Below are 20,575 nucleotides of genomic sequence, written 5' to 3'. Positions count from 1 at the left end.
ACATATATATATATATATATATATATATATATGCAGTATCACTTGTGCTTTAGATTACGCAAGTCATATAAAAATTTGTTTCATAATTATTTCTAAATATTAATTGATTTTCTTACTGTATGTTACGTTTTTGTTTGCTTTCGCATTGCTGAATATTTCTTTTCACGAGTTTATATGATAATCAAATTCTCATCTAACTGAGAAAGTTGCAGTGATTCCGAATTTGCATCGTAAAAAGCTCTGCGTGGAAGATTGTCAAAACACTACATCTGCAAAATCCATCCCTAGGATTGGCTGTTTTTGTTTAGTGATCACAACAAGTTAAGACGAAACGGTCTCCAGCAGCAGAAATATGACCGTCTCCCCTCCCTACTCAGTGCATTGTACTGCTGTCAGCACTGTCACTTCAACAGAATATGAGAAAAGGGAGGGAACGGGCTGATTTAAATACAGTGCGGGAAACTGAGCTGTAGGCCACTCCCAGTTCTTTTAAAAGCACATCCGGACGCGAGGGAGCGCTAGCCAACAATGTGCCTTCGCTCCCTGACAATGAAACATACCTAAATACCAACTCGCATGTACTTTTAAACCGATTATTATAATACTACAGTGGCTTTTTACCCGCATATGTCGTCCTTTGTTGTTACAAAACAGCAAGGGGCCAGCTAAGCGGGGGTTGCGCGTTTACTTCAGCGCTCTCAGCTGAGATCCTGTTCGCTCTGCTGGCTCGAAATAAACCAGCCGCAGTCAACAAAACATAAGTCAAAACCTCGAAAACAAACTACTTGTTCCCATCCAAGGGGTACCATTTTGCCTGCGCAAATTAATACGTTTAAACGATGCTGACGAAAATGAGATTCACGTCACGCCACACCAATCCAGCCACACAGGAAAATAAACAGCCCGACGTTAGCTTATTTGTTTTTCTTAAAGAGAAGCAGCGAAGTTGCAAAGCTAACTCGGTTTACACATTTTTTGCAGATTATGTGGACGTTCCGAAGGATAACAAGTTAAAAGTTCACAAGTTCATCGCCCACCCATATCATTGCTTAAAGCAAACCACGTTACAATTTATTTTGCAGAGCTTTTAAATACTATATTAGCAAAAGGAAGCCAGAGTACAGTCAATAGCTCTAATACTGTCCCGAAGATTATCAGATTTGACTAATTTTGACGTTTACACTTAACTGGTTGAGTAACTTGGTGCAATAAGCCAAAAAGAAAGGAGGTAGTACTTTGCCAAGTTAGCTAACCTCAGTTTGCTAGCAACTGGGTGACTATATCAATGAGAACAATTTTTAAAAAGTAATTAAAAAACGCTGAAATTCACTTTACCTGTTCGTCCGTCCAAGCAAAAACAAGAAATTTACTTTTGAGGGGAAACGTGCACGTTTTCCCCAATTAACTCCTTAGAAGGGATGGCACGACCAATTCTATGCCTTGGTGGAGATTGATCAATGAGTTATTCTTCAAGACTTTGATATCCCGCCTGCTCTCGCACTTCAGGTTCACCATTGGCTACTTTCCTCTAACCACATCGTGTCCATTGGGTAACAGAGCTGTCAATCTGGAATGTGACTGGAGCTTATCATCAGCGCGCGAAACGACAATCTCGTGAGTACAACTGCCCTCCGAGTATTTATCGCGAGATTATTCGGCGCCATGTAAAACCGGTATCCCGGAGAGACAGATGGTGCTTCTGGTAAACAACTTCACTGATAGAGCTTTTTGATTGTGTCTGAACTATCACGGCTTCGTATTTGTGTTTAGAAAGAGTTTCCAGTCTTCAAACTAATCAACTAAATGCATTGAACCTTTTGGTGGACTTTAATAAGCAGACCACCCGTTAGACTCTTATGATTCAGCTTAATTAATGATGTGCAATTAAGATACCTCCCCCTCATTTTGGCGGGAGCCGAAAGTTAATGAGACCAACTCAGTTCAAGCGCCTGAAAGCATGGAAAATGACAAGTGTATGTGGGAGGAATATGTGCTTTTGCGCACACTTGAGGCATGCTGTTTGTTTGCCTTTGAACTTGACACGTAAATAGCCTCCACTGTGCAATAAACTCCGTCCTAAAGCGCGGTTTATGTTTGTTCAGTATGGAGTAATGCGTTTGAGGTCACCTTCTGACCAACTGATCTGTGTATATGGCCATGACGTCAATCTTTAATAGTCAATTAAAAGTATTTATTTTAATGTTTCAAGATTATTTATTTTTCCTAGTTCCCGTTAAGGCACGATTTATTGTCTAACCCAAATCTCTTTTAATCACTTTAAATAAATGAGATGAAAAAAATGCAGTGCTGACAAATATCTTTATTACCACATATTAGATATTTCTATTAAAAAAAATAAGCACTATGTGCAGGTTGCAAAATAAACTACAATACATGTGAAATATAAATAAATTCCAGTCAGTAGCGGGCATAATTATTTCTGTCCATCAAGTTTCTTCTACTTAACGAGTTCAGGGTTGTAGGGGGATGAGGCTATCACAAGGCAGAGGCTGGGTACATCCTGGACAGACTGCCAGTCTGACACAGAGTCTTACATTTATATATACAGACAATTTAGAATCATAAAGCCCAACCCACGCATTTTTGGACTGTGGGAGGAAACCAGAGTACTTGGTGAGAACCTACGCAGCCACAGTCAAACTTCATACAGAGAAGGGCCCACTATGCTAGGGGAAAGGGGGGGAGGGGGGATTTTTTTTTAAAAACAAAGGGTGGTAAGTGAAGCAAGCCATAAGGAAAACACAATACAACCAGCAGAACAAGTAAACAACACGAGCAAAGCAACTGAAACTATACATGGAAAAAAACCAGAAAGCAGAAGTTAACACAACTGGAACCAGTTCCTCCTTTGAATGTGATAAAACCAAGAAAATTGACTACTTCTGAAGATTCTTTATTTTGACAGATGTTTTAAAAATCTAAGATGTGTTGCCACAAGAGCCAGAAATGTGAAAAGTGTTAGATATACACCAGCATACAAAGCTGAATTTTTGGTGAAAGTTTTACTTGCACTTTGTAATAACGACAGTCAGTTAAAAGCCAACTGCTCTAAAAGAAGCAGATAAAATCTTGCATTTAAGAGGTCAGAATGTTACCCTACTTACTACCCTAGTTCTTGAATTGTACTGTAGTCACAGGTGTTTTAAACTTTCTCTTATAGCTCATTTCTGTTCTGCATTTGCACCCATTCCCTCTTCAGCAACATTGCGCTGCCACCAGTTGCTGGTTTCAGTGGGATGTTGCACTGCTATAGCAACCACTATTGACACAGTTTGAGAATCTATGGAATGGATCAGTATGATTACAGGGAGGAAAAATCTTTTTTTTTTAAATAATATTTTAAAATAATGTCAACAAACTTTTCTACCCTTTTTAAATCAAATTTAGTCTGTATACCTACAGTGGTGTCAAAAGTGTTTCCCCCTTCCTGATTTAATATTTTTTGTCATGTTTCAGATCTTGAAACATTTAAATATTAGACAAAGATTACATGAGTAAACACAAAATGCAGTTTCTAAAAGAAGGTGTTTATTATTAGGGAGCGAAACCAAATCTACATGGGCCTGTGTGAAAAAGTTATTGTCCCCTAAACCTAGTAACTGGTTGGGCCACCCTTAGTAGCAACAACTGCATCAAGTGTTTGCAGTAATTGGCAATGAGACTTTTACAGTGCTATAGAAGGATTTTGGCCCACTAATCTTTGCGAAATTGTTGTAATTCAACCATACTGGAGCAGGAACTGCCTTTTTAAGGTCGTGCCACAGCATCTCAATCAGATTCAAGTCAGGACTTTGCCTAGGCCACTCCAAAGCCATATAGAGGTGGACTTGCTGGTGCGTTTTGGATAATTGTCCTGCTTCAGAACCCAAGTGCGCTTAGGCTTGAGGTCACAAAAAGATGGCTGGACATTCTGCTTCAGGATGATTTAGTAGATGGCAGAATTCTTGGTTTCATTTATCACAGCAAATCTTCCAGACCCTGAGGCAGCAAAAAGGCCTAAAACCATATTTTACTGTTGCTATGATATTCCTTTTCATAAATGCGGTGTTGCTTTTAGACAGATGTAATGGGACACAGACCTTCCTAAATCTTTAACTTTTGCCTCATCAGTCCACAGAGTATTTTCCCAAAAGTCTTGGGGATCATCGAGATATTTTCTGGCAAAAGTTCCTTTTGCTCTGCAGAGGTATCTTCTTGGAACTTTGCCATGCAGGCCATGTTTGCCCAGTCTCTTTCTTATGGTGGAGTCATGAACTCTGACCATAACTGAGGTAAGCGAGGCCTGATGTTCTCTGGATGTTGTTCTGTGGTCTTTTGTCAACTCTTGGACGAGTCATCACTCAATCCAACAGATGCGCTCTTGGGGTAAATTTGGTTGGCCACCCACTCCCACTAATGGCGATCCTATTTAAGTGATTTTCTGATTGAGAACAGGTGTGGCAATAATCAGGCCTGGGTTTGGCAGGAGAAATTGAACTCAGCTTTTCAAAGTTATGATACACCACACTTATTCCCCTGAATAATAAAAACCTTGATTTAGGAACTTCATTTTGTCTCTATTTGTGTTTAAATTTGATGATCTGAAATATTTAAGTGTGACAAACATGCTTCTAGAAAACTTTGTGAACCAGGTCATTAGATTAGTTTTAGAGTAAATATTATTCATGGTATTTGATCGGTTTTCATTGTAATGATTTCCATTTTACAAATGTTTAGTTCATTAAATAAACCCATGCTGAGCCACTTTTTGAAAATAATCACTTAAAAATCTTCAGAAACTGTTTACTATATCACGTATGAGAAGCACAGAGAGACTACCACAGTGTCCCATGAAATGCAGGGCTTTTTTTCTTTCAGATTATTTGAGTGTCTTAGAGTTTAATTTTAATAAACAAAATGAGCATTTTTTTTAAAAACTTTTTTTCACTTCTTAATCGTTCATGAACATCTCTCTGTCTTCTGCACAGTCCCCCCTCTTGGGAGAGGAAATGAAGGAATAATGTTTTTCCTTTTCCTCTAAAGTCCCCTTACAAAGGGTCTTCCCCTTACACTGGTGGTGCAGCTGCAACTCCCAGGAGTGAATGTGTATGACTCAATAAACACGTAGCAGAGTTCATGTTGAGAAAGTCCATCCCAGTATTGTAAACGGTTGCACACTAAAAGTAAAAGCACTGAGGAACGGCCATTCAGTTGTATGGTGTCTCCGGTGCAGTGGATCCTGGACAAAGCTGCTTGGCCGGCACTGAGCAGCACTCAGAGCTCAGGGAGGATGATAGGAAGTGTACACGGCAAGCCAAGTCATCCAGGAAATCCTTTTGTAACTTTGCTATTGCTTGAGAAAGCACAACGGGCAGCGACTGCACACATTGAAGGATGGAGTCCAGTTTCTCTTCCAGAGCCACAATCCTACTGTCCAGCTCACCACTTCGATGCTGCAGCTCTGATACCAGATCGTACATCATGTTCTGAGTCTGAAATCATCACCGACATGCTGAGGTCACTTTCAAGTATCAGGAGATAAGCAAGTCAGGGTTTCTCACTGTTTAGATTATTATAAAAGTCATAAAATGCAGAAAAGATAATGAAAAATGTGGTTCATACTGGATAAAAAATTACAATTCCTTGTGTCAAATTACTCTCAGCATCAGTCAGAGGGTAAAATTTCCTATTATATATTAGTAAAACTGAGGCAAATAAAAACGTTTGCACAAACCTTTGCAAGATCAGCAACTGTATTGGCCTGGTCAGTTAATTTCCTTTGCTCCATTTTCACTCGTCGCAGTCTAAAGTTGTAAACCAAAACTATAGTCACATTTGTGCTACAATAATATAAATGCAACATGCAGTAAATCCTAATTCACATAATCCAGAGCCCCAAATTAAACTGTAACAGCATTTACTGAAACCCCTGATGGTGGCATAACGATACCTACTGGTGGATGGCTTGCAAGAATTTACGCTGATGGTGGCGTACTCTGGCATGGTCAATCTTCTTGACCAGCTTTGTGTTTTTGTAAATGAGCCATGTCTCTCTCAACACATTTGCTGCTGTGTTCTTGATCTGTGGAAGTATGTCAATGGAAAGGCAAAACAGAAATGTAGAGACATAAATGAAGCTTAAGTCAAACAGAAACTAAAATGAGCCTGAGTACTATAGGAAAGTCTTGAGCAATCCCTCATTTCTTTATGTTTTTCTGTGAAAACCTGCACGGAAATGCAGTGTTTAAAGAATAAACAGAGTTTGTACATTTCTAATGACCTGAAAAGTCAACATTTAGTATGACAATGCTAATTCTACAACAGAGATTAAACTGGCTTTAGGCAAACTTTCTCACATCTTCTTTGAGAATCTTTTAGAAATATTTCTCCAGGCCTCTTGACAGACTTTTAAACCTCTCCTTTAGATGTTGGCTGCTTTTTGTTATCAAGATGATCCCACACTGTTTCAATAATGTTGAGGTCCAGGCTCTGAGGAAGCCAAAGTATGATATTGTTCCACTTCTATTGTTCACTTTTTTTTAGTGCATTTGTATTGTGTTTGGGATCATTGTCATGCTGAAGAATGAATCACATGCTTTCCAGATAGTATCAAAATCGGATGGTACTTTTCTGCCTTTCATAATTCAATCAGTTTTAACAAGACTGCTGGCTGAATTGCAGCCACAAGCCATGACCGAGCCTCAACCATGCTTAACAGATGGCTGTGGACACTCACTGTTGTACCTCTCTACTGACCTCTGCTGAATATATCGATGACACTTTAAATCAAAAATTTCAAATTTGGGTTAATCACTCCATAAAATCTGTTTCTACTGATTTTTAGTCCAGTTCTTGTTAAATTTGTTACACTTCAGTCTTTTCTCCTCATTTCTCTTCCTCAAGAAAGACTTCTACGCGTGGCTGCAATTAACCCTCTTTCTACTGAGATCATTTCTGATGAGGCTTCACTTAAAAGTAGATGATTAGATGATAGGCTAGATGAATATCACCTGAGCTCTTTCCTAGATTTTTGCCCTATTTCTTAAAGACATTGCTTTGAGATACATTTCATCTGTTAGTTTTGTTTTTTAGGCCTACCACTTGTTCTTTTGTTATCCCAAAAACTTAAGTTCACACTTCATACCATGCTAAGACATGACAAATTTTCAGTAATCGCCTTGTTGGGATTGTTGGGAATCACCTCGTTGGAGCAACTTTAAAAAAAATCTAATTGGAGGAAATTGAGGGTGGCTCAAGACTTTTGCGCAGTAGTGTATATGGTTAAAAAAGAGAAAGTGCTGTTACTTTTAAGACTGGTCATGTAGTCTTAATATTAAAAATAAAGTCCAATCCCTGCATGTGTAAGAACACACCTTTTTGTAGATTTGGGTATCCATCATAAAGTTGTGGACATGTTTCTCAGCTCTGGTGAGTTCTGATTTTCTTGCGACAACGGCCACGACTAAGGCTGTACAACCTGCTCCCTGATGAGAAGAAGAGAAGTGTTAGCATGACTGTGTTATTAGTTAGTAGTTAGCTAGTATAAAAACCACACCAATCATTCACGTAGGCCAGGATTTTAAAGGATTTTTAAACAGATATTTAATTGGGGTTATTCAGAAAAAAATCACTGTGAGTGATTTGCATATCTGCCTCTTCTCTACATGTGCACTGTGTTGGTATAAAACTCACCATAATTCCAGTTAACAGGCAAACCCCTTTTCCACAGTAGGTGTGAGGGACCATGTCCCCATAGCCGATGGACAGGAAGGTAATGGAGATGAGCCACATTGCTCCAAGGAAAGTGCTGGTTACTTCCTGTGCATCGTGATACCTATTTAAACATGACACCTGTCTGTAAAAGCAGTTTATGTTAAAGCTGGAGAGGCTACCCTTGCTTTAAGTTTCTTTCATTTTTATCCAGCATTTGTTTAACGCTGAAAATCTTCTTGATGATTTTTAAGTAACACATTAAAAACCCCCCAAAAAAAACCCTTTAAGATACCTTTCACAAACACGCACTGTCCACGCAGCAATGATCCAACAGGACACACTGAAGACTAGCAGCACTGTGCCAGGACAGATGGTCATTAGGGTCTTCATGACAAAACGAGTGTCAAAGTTGATCTTATTGAGCGCACCGATGCTGCGAGAGGAAGCGTCTGTGAACAGCTTGCTGTGCAGCAGCATGACCCGGCCAATCAGGTAGAGGCGAAGGAACATCGGCACAGAGAGGATGATGTCTACGTCGGCGTACGCCACCGATGCTGCATAGCTGAAGGCCAGTCGAGTCGTCCAGGTGAACACGTATTTCCCTGGGATTGGATGAATGGCACAGATGAGGAGCTCCAACACGATGAAGACAAGTCGCTCAAAAGTCATTGCTATCCTCCAATCGTCAGCCCCGTTGTCCACCATGAAGAGCTGTTGAAGAAAAGTAGCAACATTTCTAGACCGTGAATATGAAAGAATAATGAGTGAAGAACTCGTTTTGTTGGGATTACAGTTTTTTGTTTTGTTTTCTTAATTTGGATAATTCTGACGAGATGAAAATGAATGTTTTATCTTCTGGTGTTTCTCAAAGAGACAATTTTAAATATATTTTTGGGGGTATTTTAACTTTTGTCGTTATAGGATAGTGGAGAGAAGAGCTTGGATAAAGACACGTAGTAAATGGCCTCTGGGGAGATTTCAGGTATGTGGGTTGTCTGCTCAACCCCTTGAGCTAAACCAATGCTCCAATTCAGGGGGTTTTAAGACTAGTTTCCTTACTTCACGTGAATTATCTGATCCAAATGATTACACAGCTCATGTTGGCAAAGTCATGGTTTGTTTCTTCATACCTGGATTTCCCTTGCATGGTACATCACAATGAGTCCCAGCAGAATAGCAGTAGAAAGGCTGATCAGGCCTTTTAGAACATATGAATACATGGATTCCTGTAAATGGTAGAGACAATGACACAAAACTATTAAACTAATAAAAAGAAGACCATCTGTGAGTAAAACTGTTTAGGGGGCCCTCAAAGTTAAAACTTTTAATGGCACTATGTTGACGCCGCTTTCATTTGTTTGTTGAAACACATTTATTTGGAGACACTAGTGTTTCTGCTCTGAGTGTACCTTGGTGTAAAATCCCCTTGACAGCTCCGTCTCGATGACCATGACAATAATGCCAAACATCCCACAGACCAAGGCGTAGTCGCTCAGTTGTTTGCGCTTCCCAAACAGAGCTCTCCTCTGACCCAGCCTGTAGCTGATGTCCTTGGTCTTCTTCGGTGGTGTGCTACCTTCCTCACCGTTGGTCTTACTGGAGTCTTCTCGGATGACTTTGGAAAAGGCGTCCTCCAGGATGGCACTGTGAAGAAGCTGGATTGGCTGCTGGCCTGAAGGAAGATCTGAAAAACTAGATCTCAAAGTGCCGTGGCTGCTCAGGGGTCGGACTGCATCCCCGTTAAGTATGCCACTGCTTTGTAAGGGAGGCGGAGGAGTGTGTTTAGGAAGGGAGACTTTAGACCCTTGAGAGACTGTCTGCAAAATAAAATAAGACTGTCAACAACAAGCATGTAATATATCTGAAAGCATGTTACAGTGTATGGTTCAGTTAGAATTGGCACGGTATGGAAACACACAGGTTAGCTAAACCTACTTTTGATGGTTCCAATTTAAGTATGAAAACTAAATGTTTAAAGCAGCCGAATCAAAACATGCACCTGACTTTGTCGCTGTCTTGTTTTCTCATCCATTAAATCTTGAATCTCTAGGGAACTATACTGACTGATGGAGAAAGATGTGACACTTTTGTTGCCGACTGGTGTAGACGATCTTTTTATTTGGCTTGTCAGGGAGTTGTGAGGGAGGTGGTGGCACTTGAAGATGGTGGACGGATCTCCAGATGTTTGATCGCCTGCGATCAGGCAGTGGAACTCTTGCTTTCGCTGTTGCTGAACTAACAGCGGCTCTTTACCGAAAAGGTCTCTCCAGTTGACATCTGCACCAGCAGCAGGATGAGGCTGCTTTTGGAGTTTTTGTTTACACTCGACTGAGTCGAGAGGAATGTTGAACAAATTTGTTGCTTGGCTGCTGTCTTTCAGTTTATAATGATTGCAGGGCTGTTCTTTTCCACCTTCTTGGTTAGTGCACTGAGGCATGAAATGATCTTTGAGACGGTTTGTTGCAGGATTCAAAAGCTCACTTTGGTTTGTTTGCTGTGGTAAAACCTGGCAAGTAGTTGAAATGTGGCTGCTGGGAGAGAAAGGCTGAACATGTGGTGAACATAAAAGGCTTCTCTTAGCTGTTACCCTGGGAAGGCAGTCTTGGACCCTGTCCTGTTTTGACTGTGGCTGAAAACTAGAGGCATCAGGACCGGGACATCTACATCTGTCATTGTGGTTTGGATGTCCCACACTGGTGCCTGCTCTTTCTGCTGAGGGCGACTCATCTCCTGCGTTGCCAACATGGCCACAAAGGAGCAGCCAGTCCTCATCGCTTAGCTGCGATAAGGTTAGGTTTCGAGTTTTGAGTGGCGACATCTGGGCTGAACCTCTTGGAGGGCCGAGTCCATTGCATGTTTCATGGGGTGAAGATGAGACACAGCACTGGCTTTTCTCCTGTGGGGTCAAAGGTGTCTCAACCGAGGTTCCTCTGTATGGATCATGCTTCCCCTCAGGGGTCTTTATGGGAGGGGATGGGCATCCTGAGGTACAATGCTCATGGCCACCTTCGTGGAAGACTTCACCTGTTGAGTCAAGGCGCCGCGTTGCATTGGTGGGTTTAACCAGAATCAGCCTCATGGCATCAATGCAGGGCTGAAATGACACCATACACTGATCATTTTTGAAATGTCACCAAGAAATGAAACAAAGATCCTGAAATATAACTGAAAACATTTACACTGATCACTTTGGTTTATTTATTTATTTTCCCCCTCAAAGTTCAAGAAGTGGTGAAAAGACTCAACTGCAGAAGGAGTTCATACATTCAAACATTATTGATTATGCAGGAAGACAGATATGATGGATGTATGGGTGGATGGACAGATGAAGAGGGATATTTCAATGTGAACATGATTTGAATGTTGCAAGTGGTCAGACTTACTTATACAGTCATGTTAACTAATTACCCCCTTACTGCTTGCATAGCAATTGGAAAGTAAGTCACAGAAAGATGCTTTTAATCAAATCCAGTTAATTAACTCATCAGTAAGTGTGAGCACCTCTATAAAAGCAGATGTTTTGGCAGGTTGTTGGTCTGGAGTATTCAGGTGTGTGTTGACAGAACATTATAATCTACAGTCTTGTGCCAAAGGTCAGACTGCGCAATGCGCAGGCCTCAGTTAGCATGTTAAATGTTACAGCAGAGGTGTCAAACATCGTGCTTGGGGGCTAGAATCAGCCTTGCAATGACTTCAATCTGGTCCACTGGATAGCTTTGGAAAATCAAAAATGTACGTTTTATAAATACAGGACAGTCTGGGTAGGGATGTACTAAAAATATTTTTGTAATTTTACAATTTAATCATGTAGGAAAACTGAGATGTACTGTTGAAAATGCACTTCTTTATCTTATATTAAACATGTCAGGGATAAGATGTGTAGTTAAACGTCTTTACACCAACAGAAAGTGAAAGTTTCTCTCATCCGGCCCACTTAAGATCAAAGTGGGCTGTATGTGGGCCTCAGTGTAAAATGAGTTTGACAGTTTCCCTGCGTTAGAGTGCACAATTAGAAAAAACTGAACAAGCGTAGCTTTTTTGAAAGTTTCAGTCTTCTGGATAGACGAGACCAAAGTAGACATGTTTAGCCATAATGTACGGCACCACAATTGGAGACAAACAAATACAGCATACCAACACAAACACCTCACACCAACTGTCAAACATGCTGGTGGAGGGGTGACAAACGGGGCAAATTCTGTCTCACAGAAACAGCATCGTTCAGAGGACGGTGATCACAAGCACAGCAGCAAATCTACAAAAAATAAAAGAATCAAGATTTTGCAATGCTCCGGTCAATATCCAGACCTCAACCCAACTGAAATGCTGTCAAGGGATCTTAAGAGAACACAGTGAAAACAAATGAAGGCAAACTTCAATGAAGTGACTCAACAATGTAAAGAATTATGGGTTTACAATTCCTCCACAGCGATGTGAGAGACTCATAAATGATTACTTCAAATTATTTCAGCTGAAGGTGGTTCTGCACTACAACCACGGAGAAATAACTAAAGCTGTCAAATTAATGTGGCAAGTTTCACATTGTATACAACTGAGTGGTTGTGAAAAATTACAGCATAGTAATAAGGTGTAAATAATCAATCCTGAAGTACCATAGGCTACTTAAGTAGATGAACTTTCCACAAACAAAGAAATCGATACCGACTGACTCCAGAAATAAGATGTTTCACAACTCTTCTGTCATTTAGGAATCTTTAGCTTTAATGAGGCCATTTGTTCAGCATGAAAGGAAAAAAAGTTCATCAAAAATAAATCTTCAAATTCAGTCTAATAGATTTTTTTTAAACTTATTGCTTTTTAAAATAGTTATTCAAGGCAATCTGACACTAGATTAAAAAAATCTAAGGTTTTTTTTCTAAGGATCTGTCACAAGCAGATGTGAACCCCCGCTCATGTTTATTTACTGCGCATCAAAATCAGAAAGCCTCAGATAATAATACTGAGCAGACTCACACACTACATTACACTATAGCTATATAACTACAGATATAGATTCGGAGTTACATTAGTATCTTTAAAGGTTTGGTTTTCTCTTTTTTTCCTCCTTTTACAGGGTTGAATTTTAGTTGTAGAAGAAGTTAGACCATTTCAAATTTTTAAGGATATGATTTTGTTGATTAATTGAATAAAATCTAAATTCACAATACAAAAATGTGCATATCCATCCAGCCAACTATCCATCAACAGACTCAATCAAATGGTAGACCCTTAAATAAACCTCTGAATATATAATAAATAGTCACTTATAAACAAAAGGCATCTGCAGCAGCTTACCTTTACCTCCTTTATGACTTCAGCCAGTCATTTCCAGGAGAGCACTTAGTGCACAAGTGCTCCTTACCGTCTTCTTCCATACGTTACTTTTTTTCCAGACTTGAAGAAGCAGATTACAGACGGAAAGTGCTCCTGATTTGCAGAACACAAGTGTTAAGAAGAAAAGGAGCAGTCAGAGTGGGTGTTGGACACGGCTTCCCTCCTCCCGGTACAAACACTCGATAAAGGAGCTTTAGAGACGCTTTCCTTTGAAAGTAATGATTAGAATTCAACACGAAGAAAGGAAAGGGCAGCAGCAGCTGGCCTGGTAAAGGGTTGCCAAGCAAAGACACAGAGTGGGAGGGTGCAGCAACAGGTTAGAGAAAAAAATCTGGAACATCAGACTGGCGTGTTAAGGCGGAACATCACACATATAGCTCAAAGACATTAAATGGGAGTGGGCTGCTGGGTTGACAGGGGAAAACAAAAAGGAAATTGTAGCTTTCAATGCAGAGCGGAATATAAAAGGTCAGTTGAAGTTGTCATTGAAGCTCTTTGGTTCAAAGGCCTTCGCACGTTCTCTTATCTCGTCCACCAGAAGAGCCTGCAGAACAAAAGTGCCCATTTTTAAATCTGGTTCTGAATCAATCGAGCTAGCGAGGGCGACGTCTCATCAATGGGGCACGAAAAGATCTAAGAAATGAAACTGCGCGAGCAATTTTATAATAAAAGTATATTTATATACATGTGGAGATGTGTAACGTCCAAATTTACTTGGCAGGAGTGGTGTTGCTTTCTGACCTTGTTCCTCTCCGGTGTTGCTTATAGACATTGATATTGTATTTGTATGTAGCCTATTATGTTTGTATTTAGAAACAAAAACCTGCAAAGTTTTGATAATTCTCAATGTGAAGAATTTGTCATTTATAAGCACACACAACATTGCCCAAAAAATGTATTTATTACAGTCTGTGGGAGAGCTATGTGCGAAAATCCCATTCCCCCAATATAAATACGCATTATAGTTTATATAATACTTATATTTAGGTAGCTTCAGCTCTGTTTTATCTGCGCTTACTGTCCATCCACCTGGCATCAGACGAACTATGGCCTGCTGCCTCAGCAGCTCAGCGTGAATGTTGCTGTGCTGGAGAAAACCTTTGTGACCGCAGGAGCGCTGCTTGCTGTCACAGGCCAAATAAATGGCCGCCACAGTCATCTGAAAGCAACAACTGATACATGGACACGGTTGCATGAAAAGTATTTTCTCCCTTCCCGAGTTCTTATTTTTTCCATATTTGTCAAACTTAAGATTTTAATATTAGACAAAGATAACCTGAATACATTCAAAGTGCAGTCTTTAAATGACGATTTCATTTAAGGGTAAAAAGGTTATCCAAACCTACCTAAGGTAATTTCCCCTAAACTTAATAACTGGTTGTGCCATCTTCAGCAGCAAGAACTCCAATCAAGTGATTGGCAATGAACCATTCACATCACTGTGGAGGAATTTTGGCCCACTCGTCTTTGCAGAATTGTTTAAATTCAGGCACATTGGACGATTTCCAACCATGAAAATCCTCCATAGTCTTTTAAGGTCTTGCCAAAGCGCTTCCGTCTGATTTAAGTCACCACCACCATGGTGGTTTTATGTTCTTTTTAGAAAATGCTGTGTTAGCTTTATGTCAGATGTAGCGGGACTCTAACCTTCCAAAAAGTTCAACTTTTGTCTCGTCAGACCACACAACATTTTCCCAAAAGTCTCGGGGATGATCCAGATGTTTTCTGGCAAATGTGAGATGAAACTTTGTGTTCTTTTCGGTCAGCAGTGGTTTTCTCCTTGAACTCTCCCGTGGATGTCATGTTTGCCCAGTCTGTTTCTTATTGTTGAATCATGAACTCCGACCTTAACTAAGTCTTTGCAATTCTTTCCAGACTGATAGATGACAGTGACTTTGTTTCTCAGGGGTTTCCTTAGATCAGAGGTGGTGAACTCCAGGCCTCAAGGGCCGGTGTCCTGCAGGTTTTAGATATCACCCTGGGTCACCACACCTGAATCAAATGATTAGTTCATTACCAGGCCTCTGGAGAACTTCAAGACATGTTGAGGAGGTAACTTAGCCATTTAAATCTGCTGTGTTGGATCAAGGACACATCTGAAACCTGCAGGACACCGGCCCTTGAGAGTTTCCCCACCCCTGCATTAGATCTCATGGCATGATGTGTTGATTTTTGACCTTTTTTAGCCTGCTTCACTTTGTCAGACAGGTTCTATTTAAGTTAGTTCTTAATTTAACAGGTCTGACAGAAATCAGGCCAGGATTAAAAACATTTTGTATTTTCTCCGGTTAAGAAGAAATGTGACAAATGTGACAAATATGCAAAAAACTAAGAGATTATGAAGGAGATAAATACTTTTTCACGAGATTAAAGGCCTAAAGTGGAGAAAACTTGGACAGGAGAAACTCCTCTGGGAATTAATTAATAATAAATTGAAGCTGTATTGGCACTACCAGAGGCCCCTCTGCACACGCCATTGCTGTTCTGCATTTTAAACGACTTATTTGAAAAGAAGGTTTGTAAATGATGACTAAAAGCAAAACTGCATCAGTTACATACACACATGAGCATGAGGCCACAATATTCGCACCAACACAGCTCTACATGTTTGATGATAACTTGAGGCTTCTGCTTTCAGGGGTCACAACAGACTCTCTCTTCTGTAAAAGAAAGAATAAGTCATTGCTGGCTTCCAGCCAACAGGTCTGGCAGAATAGATAAGGGATGCACCCGCTGTTGACCAAAGTCTGAGGAGGTTTAAAAAAATGACTAAATTCTATATCTCAGTCTTATTAGATAAAATTAAAAGTACCAATAATTTTTTTGAGCAACTTTCAGCCTGGTAGACAACTGGCTAATGTTCTTTTCCTTCTATTAGCTCACCTGGAGGGTCATAAGGAGCTACTCCAAGTGAGTGTTTAGGCTACATACCAAATGGGTACACATTGAACACTTACTCCCATTTGATTCCCAGCTGGTTGAAACTTTAATGCATGTCACTCCTCTAATGTCTCTCCCTTATCAGACTGTCAGACTGCTAGATTAAAAAAAAACAAAAAACCTTAACCAACAGCAGTCTGACTCTCAGCAGTTACAATCGAAGCAATGCGATGGACGCCTGAAAATAAAAGCAACAACCAGTTAAACATTACATGCGGTAAAGCTGAATAGCCAGCGAAGACACCATCCTTGTGTCAACATAACAATGTTTCAACATTTTGCCATTAGATTGGTGCTGTATGTGATGGTGCAATAGCCACTCCTCATTCTGGTCGTGTATCACAGAGCCAAAAAAAGATAGCATGTGGAGTAAGCGGGCGTTATTACAGTTGATCTCTGTAACCACTTCACCATCCTGTAGGTTTTTAGCAAATGCAAAGTCAGGCCGTGTTCTTACACATCTGAACCACAGTGGGGATATTGTGGTAGAAATCTCACTTCCTCTCTATGCACCTTTGATAGTTCAGCTGCTCTAACGCCAGAATTTCCCATCTTTGGGATAAAGTACTTTTCACTGCATTATCTTATCTTGTATTCAGGGGTCTCTTAATCTGTAGACACCTCAATACTAAGGCTGAGATTATACCCACTTGGTGACAGCTGCGGACAGTACAGATAAGACATTTTTTGATACTCCACCCTCCAAGCCCTGCTTAAAGTCCACCTGAAGGATTCATGGCCAAACAAGCTCATGTGGTCACAAAATGCTGGAGGGAACACGGACATTCCAACCGATTATAAAATTTACAGCAGTGAGACCTCGTCATACCCACATACGTGGAAACTTTGATACACTAGATTCTGAAGAATCTGGTGAGTCACTTTCCAACGCAAAGAAAGAAAAAAAAATCTAATTCCCAAAGAATGTACTCGTCATTGGCGAGTACAAAACTAGAACTCGACATCTCAGTGAGGTCAAATATCAGCTCTCTGACGTTTATATGTATTGCGCAACAGCACTTGCCAAAAAGCATTCAACTTCAGCATATGGAACAACGTATGTGCCTCCTAACAGTATGAACTGCATTTACAAAGAATGACAGATATTGATGATTGAGCAGTGAACTTTAATAAGTTATTCTCAAAACATCTGGCTTCCCACCTTGCCAGGAGTGCTAGGGGGAAAAAAAGAGAGAGAGAGAGAGAAAAGCAGTTACATTTATTAGATGCTGAGATGCCTCATTAGAGGCTGTGTGCACAAACATGAGGATCAGTTTTTATTTGATGGGTCATGATGAGTCTCTCCTCGTTAGTGAATGAAAAAATAAGTCAGGTCCTGTGGCACTGGAGAGACTGATAACGGTGAAGCTCTCGTCAGCAGAACTCATTTTTTCCCCCCAAAGAAATTATTTAATTTTTCAATGGAAGTCCCCAGTGTGTATAGGCAGACAGTTTTCATTAGTGAACACGATTTCACTTTGTGTTGTAGGTGGAAAAGCGCTGGTTGAGGGGGTTTTCTGGTGCTTTTGCCCATTCTTTCTTCAATTGCTGTTTCAGTTGTGACAATCTCATGTTGGGATTCTCCTGTTTTAGACGAGGCATGTTTTCTTGCTCGTAAGCGGCAAATGCCGCTTTCATCCTGCGCTCCGGGTGACGGTCCAGGTCCTCGGGCCCCACGCTGAAACACAGGAAGACACACTGAGTGATTGTGTATTGTTAACATTTGCACAAGTACAACAGGAAGCCTCACGCATAATCAGAGGTTAGGGTTAGGTAGGGTTAGTACATATACGTTGTTACTGTACTTAAGTTGAATTTTCAGGTACCTGTTTTTTCTACTCCTTACATTTTTAAAACAGGCTCATTACTTTTGCTTTAAAGCATTTGAGGAGAGTTATTATTACACATCACTGAAGGCCTCGAAAAATCAAACAGATTTGAACCTAAACACATGAAAGGCAGTCATGTTCGTTTTAGTGCTGTCAGCGTTAATCTGGCTAAAATGACGTTAACGCCATAACCGCATTAATGCAGCAAATCTCTGTTATTGAGTTAGCGCAGATCGCCCCGTGCGTGGGGCTGCACGGCCCTAATACGTTAACGAGCTCGTTAACGTATTAGGGCCGTGCAGCCCCATGCACGGGGCGATCTGTGCTAACGGAGATTTGCTGCGTTAATGCAGTTATGGCGTTAACGTCATTTTAGCCAGATTAACGCTGACAGCACTAGTTCGTTTATTAATCACCAAAGGATGTCACATACAAAGAGACGAAAGAGGCAAAACTGTGTTCAGTAGTCCGTGGTTAAAGTGGGTTGTGTTTTTATTTCTTTTTTGCCACAACACCAGAGTGACTGCAGGTGTCCGTAAGTTGCGTCTAATGTAACGACAGCGTAAACAGAATACTGTCAGTGTAGAGGATGAGAATCAGTCAGGACAACTCATGAAACATCAGGTGTGTAAGGTGTGTAGAAATTATTTTTCTATAAACAATTCCAGGGTTCCCCAACCTGCTGGATCTACTTTAACCTCTACCTGCTCTTCCTGTTTGAAGCAAAGTCACCCTCTAAAATTTTTCCTCTTTTTCTCTCCTGATGTTCTACTTCACTGATTTGAGCGGAATACCTTTATTAGAACTAAAATTTAGACTAAAATTAAGTTTGTTTTCCTACATACTAATATTATTTTATTGTCACATTAATGCAGAACAAGGTTCAGTTAGCTTTGTATAAAAGTAGATGGTAGAAGTGTTCTTTAAGGAGCTACTTTTACCTTTTTTACTTTGAGTACATTTCGAAGCCTGTACTTTTTTAGTTTTACTTGAGTAAAGAAGTTTAACCGGTACTTCAACTTTTACTGGAGTATTTTTTAATACTAGTATCTGTACTTCTACTTAATTACAGAATATCTGTACTTTTCCCACCTCTGGACATAATTAATACCTGAGAACAGCGATGGCATCTTCTATTGTTCTGGCTTCCACGGTTCCTTCTTCAGGGATAACTCTGTTCACATTCTCCTCCAATGGAGTTTCCAGGTGGCTTTTCTCTGTGGGAAGAGATTTTAACATGGCACAATTACAAATCTAGATCATCTATGAATCTTATGACGATTTTATTACTCTACAAGCACATGCTTGTCTTCAAAATGTGCTCAACCTTTCGGTTTGAGCTGGTCCTGCTCTTGCTGCTGCTGCTCATTGCGAAGCGTCTCCTCGATCTGTGCACGAGTCACTTTCCCACCAGATCCAGCGCCCTGCTGGGGCCTGCCTTTCAGTCTAGCATTCTCCTCATCGAGAAGTCGCTGATTTTCCTTTTTCCTCTCAAGGAGTTCCAGCCTCTTTTTCTCCTTGTCATCCTGCAACATCAGAAAAAGTATCTGAGAGAAAAGACTCACTGCTCTTCTGTGCTTAAAGATTTGGTTATTTTGGTCACTACATGTATTAAGGCGCATGAGATTAGATCACAACCATACATGTACTGTCTGTACAGAGCACAATGAGTTTGAAAAAGAAATGACTAAATAAATCCCCGGACACATGTCTCTCCAGTCTAGTCAGTACATGTCTATGTATGACATGATGTGAAGCAGTGCAGAGTAATGCCTGATAATCTCTACTAAAGCAAACATAACACACAGCTTTTTTTCACATAGTAAGTCAAGTACCACTGCCTGAACACATGCAGATGCACTAACTGTTTTATATACACCCAATCAAGGCCTATTAACTAGATAATCTTTGACTACAACTGCTAATTTCTTTTTACCAGCATAAAAAGGATTTGTTTGACAGTACTAACTGGATTGACCAATACTCAGAACAAATGGAAAAGCCAAGGAACTCCGTGAAGATCTAAGAAGGAGAGCTGTATATTAACACATGTTGGAAAGTTCACTTGGAGACATTTCCAAACAACTACAGATTCCAGGATCACCGGTTTAAACAGCTGTACAAGTTGTGTACAAGTTATTCAGATTTGTCACTTCTTTATCAAAGTCTGGAAGAACACCCAAAGTGTCATCCTGGGATGACAGTAAATTTGGTTTAGGATGTTCAGGAACAACTCAGAAACTAAGCCTGTAAACTGCTGAAGCGCCACAGTGTCACTGTCCACAGTGAAGCAAGTTTTATATCACCATGGACTGAGAAGGTATCAACAAAGAAAGAAGCCTAGGTTACACAATCATCACCCTCAAATTTGACTGAAGCTGCCCACAAGGACAAGCCAAAGCCCTCTGGAGAAAAGTCAGCTGAGACAAAGATGGAATTATTTGGTCACAGTGACAAGAAGTGTGTTTGGACGAGTAAAGGTGAGGCTTTCAAACCTAAGAACATTGTAACAACTATCAATAATGGTGGTGGTAGCTCTGGGGCTATTTTGTTGCTAGTGGTACTGGTACACTGCACAATGACTAAAAAGGAGGACTACCTTCAAATTCTTTAACTTCATGTCAAATCATCAACTAGATGGTTCAAACTTGGACACAGTTGAGTCTTCCAAAAGCACAATGATCCTAAACACGCATCAATGCTGGTTTTGGAATTGGTAACGCAGGCTATCATTAAACACATTTTCAGTAAATATGTGA

The 20,575-nt window shown here is 40.3% G+C and overlaps 3 protein-coding genes across 3 annotated transcripts in view; all 3 read right to left on the bottom strand.

The window, feature by feature from the left end:
• uhrf1 (ubiquitin-like with PHD and ring finger domains 1) overlaps nt 1-1,577 on the bottom strand; it is a 12,701-nt gene extending 11,124 nt beyond the window's left edge. Inside the window, exon 1 of the mRNA XM_005730283.2 lies at nt 1,336-1,577. The gene's annotated coding sequence lies outside the window, so the exon portion shown is untranslated. The remainder of the gene's footprint in view (nt 1-1,335) is intronic.
• A 3,340-nt stretch (nt 1,578-4,917) lies between these two features.
• kcnn1b (potassium intermediate/small conductance calcium-activated channel, subfamily N, member 1b) lies at nt 4,918-9,914 on the bottom strand. The gene is made up of 9 exons (XM_005730282.1): nt 9,713-9,914; nt 9,123-9,530; nt 8,844-8,939; nt 8,006-8,424; nt 7,693-7,834; nt 7,374-7,484; nt 5,955-6,082; nt 5,735-5,804; nt 4,918-5,492 (listed from the first exon to the last, which is right to left on the bottom strand). The coding sequence occupies exons 1-9, from the start codon at nt 9,743-9,745 to the stop codon at nt 5,208-5,210; spliced, it is 1,692 nt and encodes a 563-aa protein (XP_005730339.1). The 5' UTR covers nt 9,746-9,914; the 3' UTR covers nt 4,918-5,207.
• Nucleotides 9,915-17,093: 7,179 nt separating this feature from the next.
• ccdc124 (coiled-coil domain containing 124) overlaps nt 17,094-20,575 on the bottom strand; it is a 6,809-nt gene continuing 3,327 nt past the window's right edge. The window contains exons 3-5 of the mRNA XM_005730281.1: nt 19,144-19,342; nt 18,928-19,033; nt 17,094-17,665 (exon numbers count right to left, since the gene is read on the bottom strand). Coding sequence (XP_005730338.1) covers nt 17,461-17,665; nt 18,928-19,033; nt 19,144-19,342 — 510 coding nt within the window. The 3' untranslated portion in view covers nt 17,094-17,460. The remainder of the gene's footprint in view (nt 17,666-18,927; nt 19,034-19,143; nt 19,343-20,575) is intronic.

Source organism: Pundamilia nyererei, unplaced genomic scaffold (genome assembly GCF_000239375.1).
Source record: "Pundamilia nyererei isolate P.nyererei 1_Seehausen unplaced genomic scaffold, PunNye1.0 scaffold00036, whole genome shotgun sequence".
Taxonomy (NCBI): domain Eukaryota; kingdom Metazoa; phylum Chordata; class Actinopteri; order Cichliformes; family Cichlidae; genus Pundamilia; species Pundamilia nyererei.
This window is presented reverse-complemented; position numbering and strand designations above follow the sequence as displayed.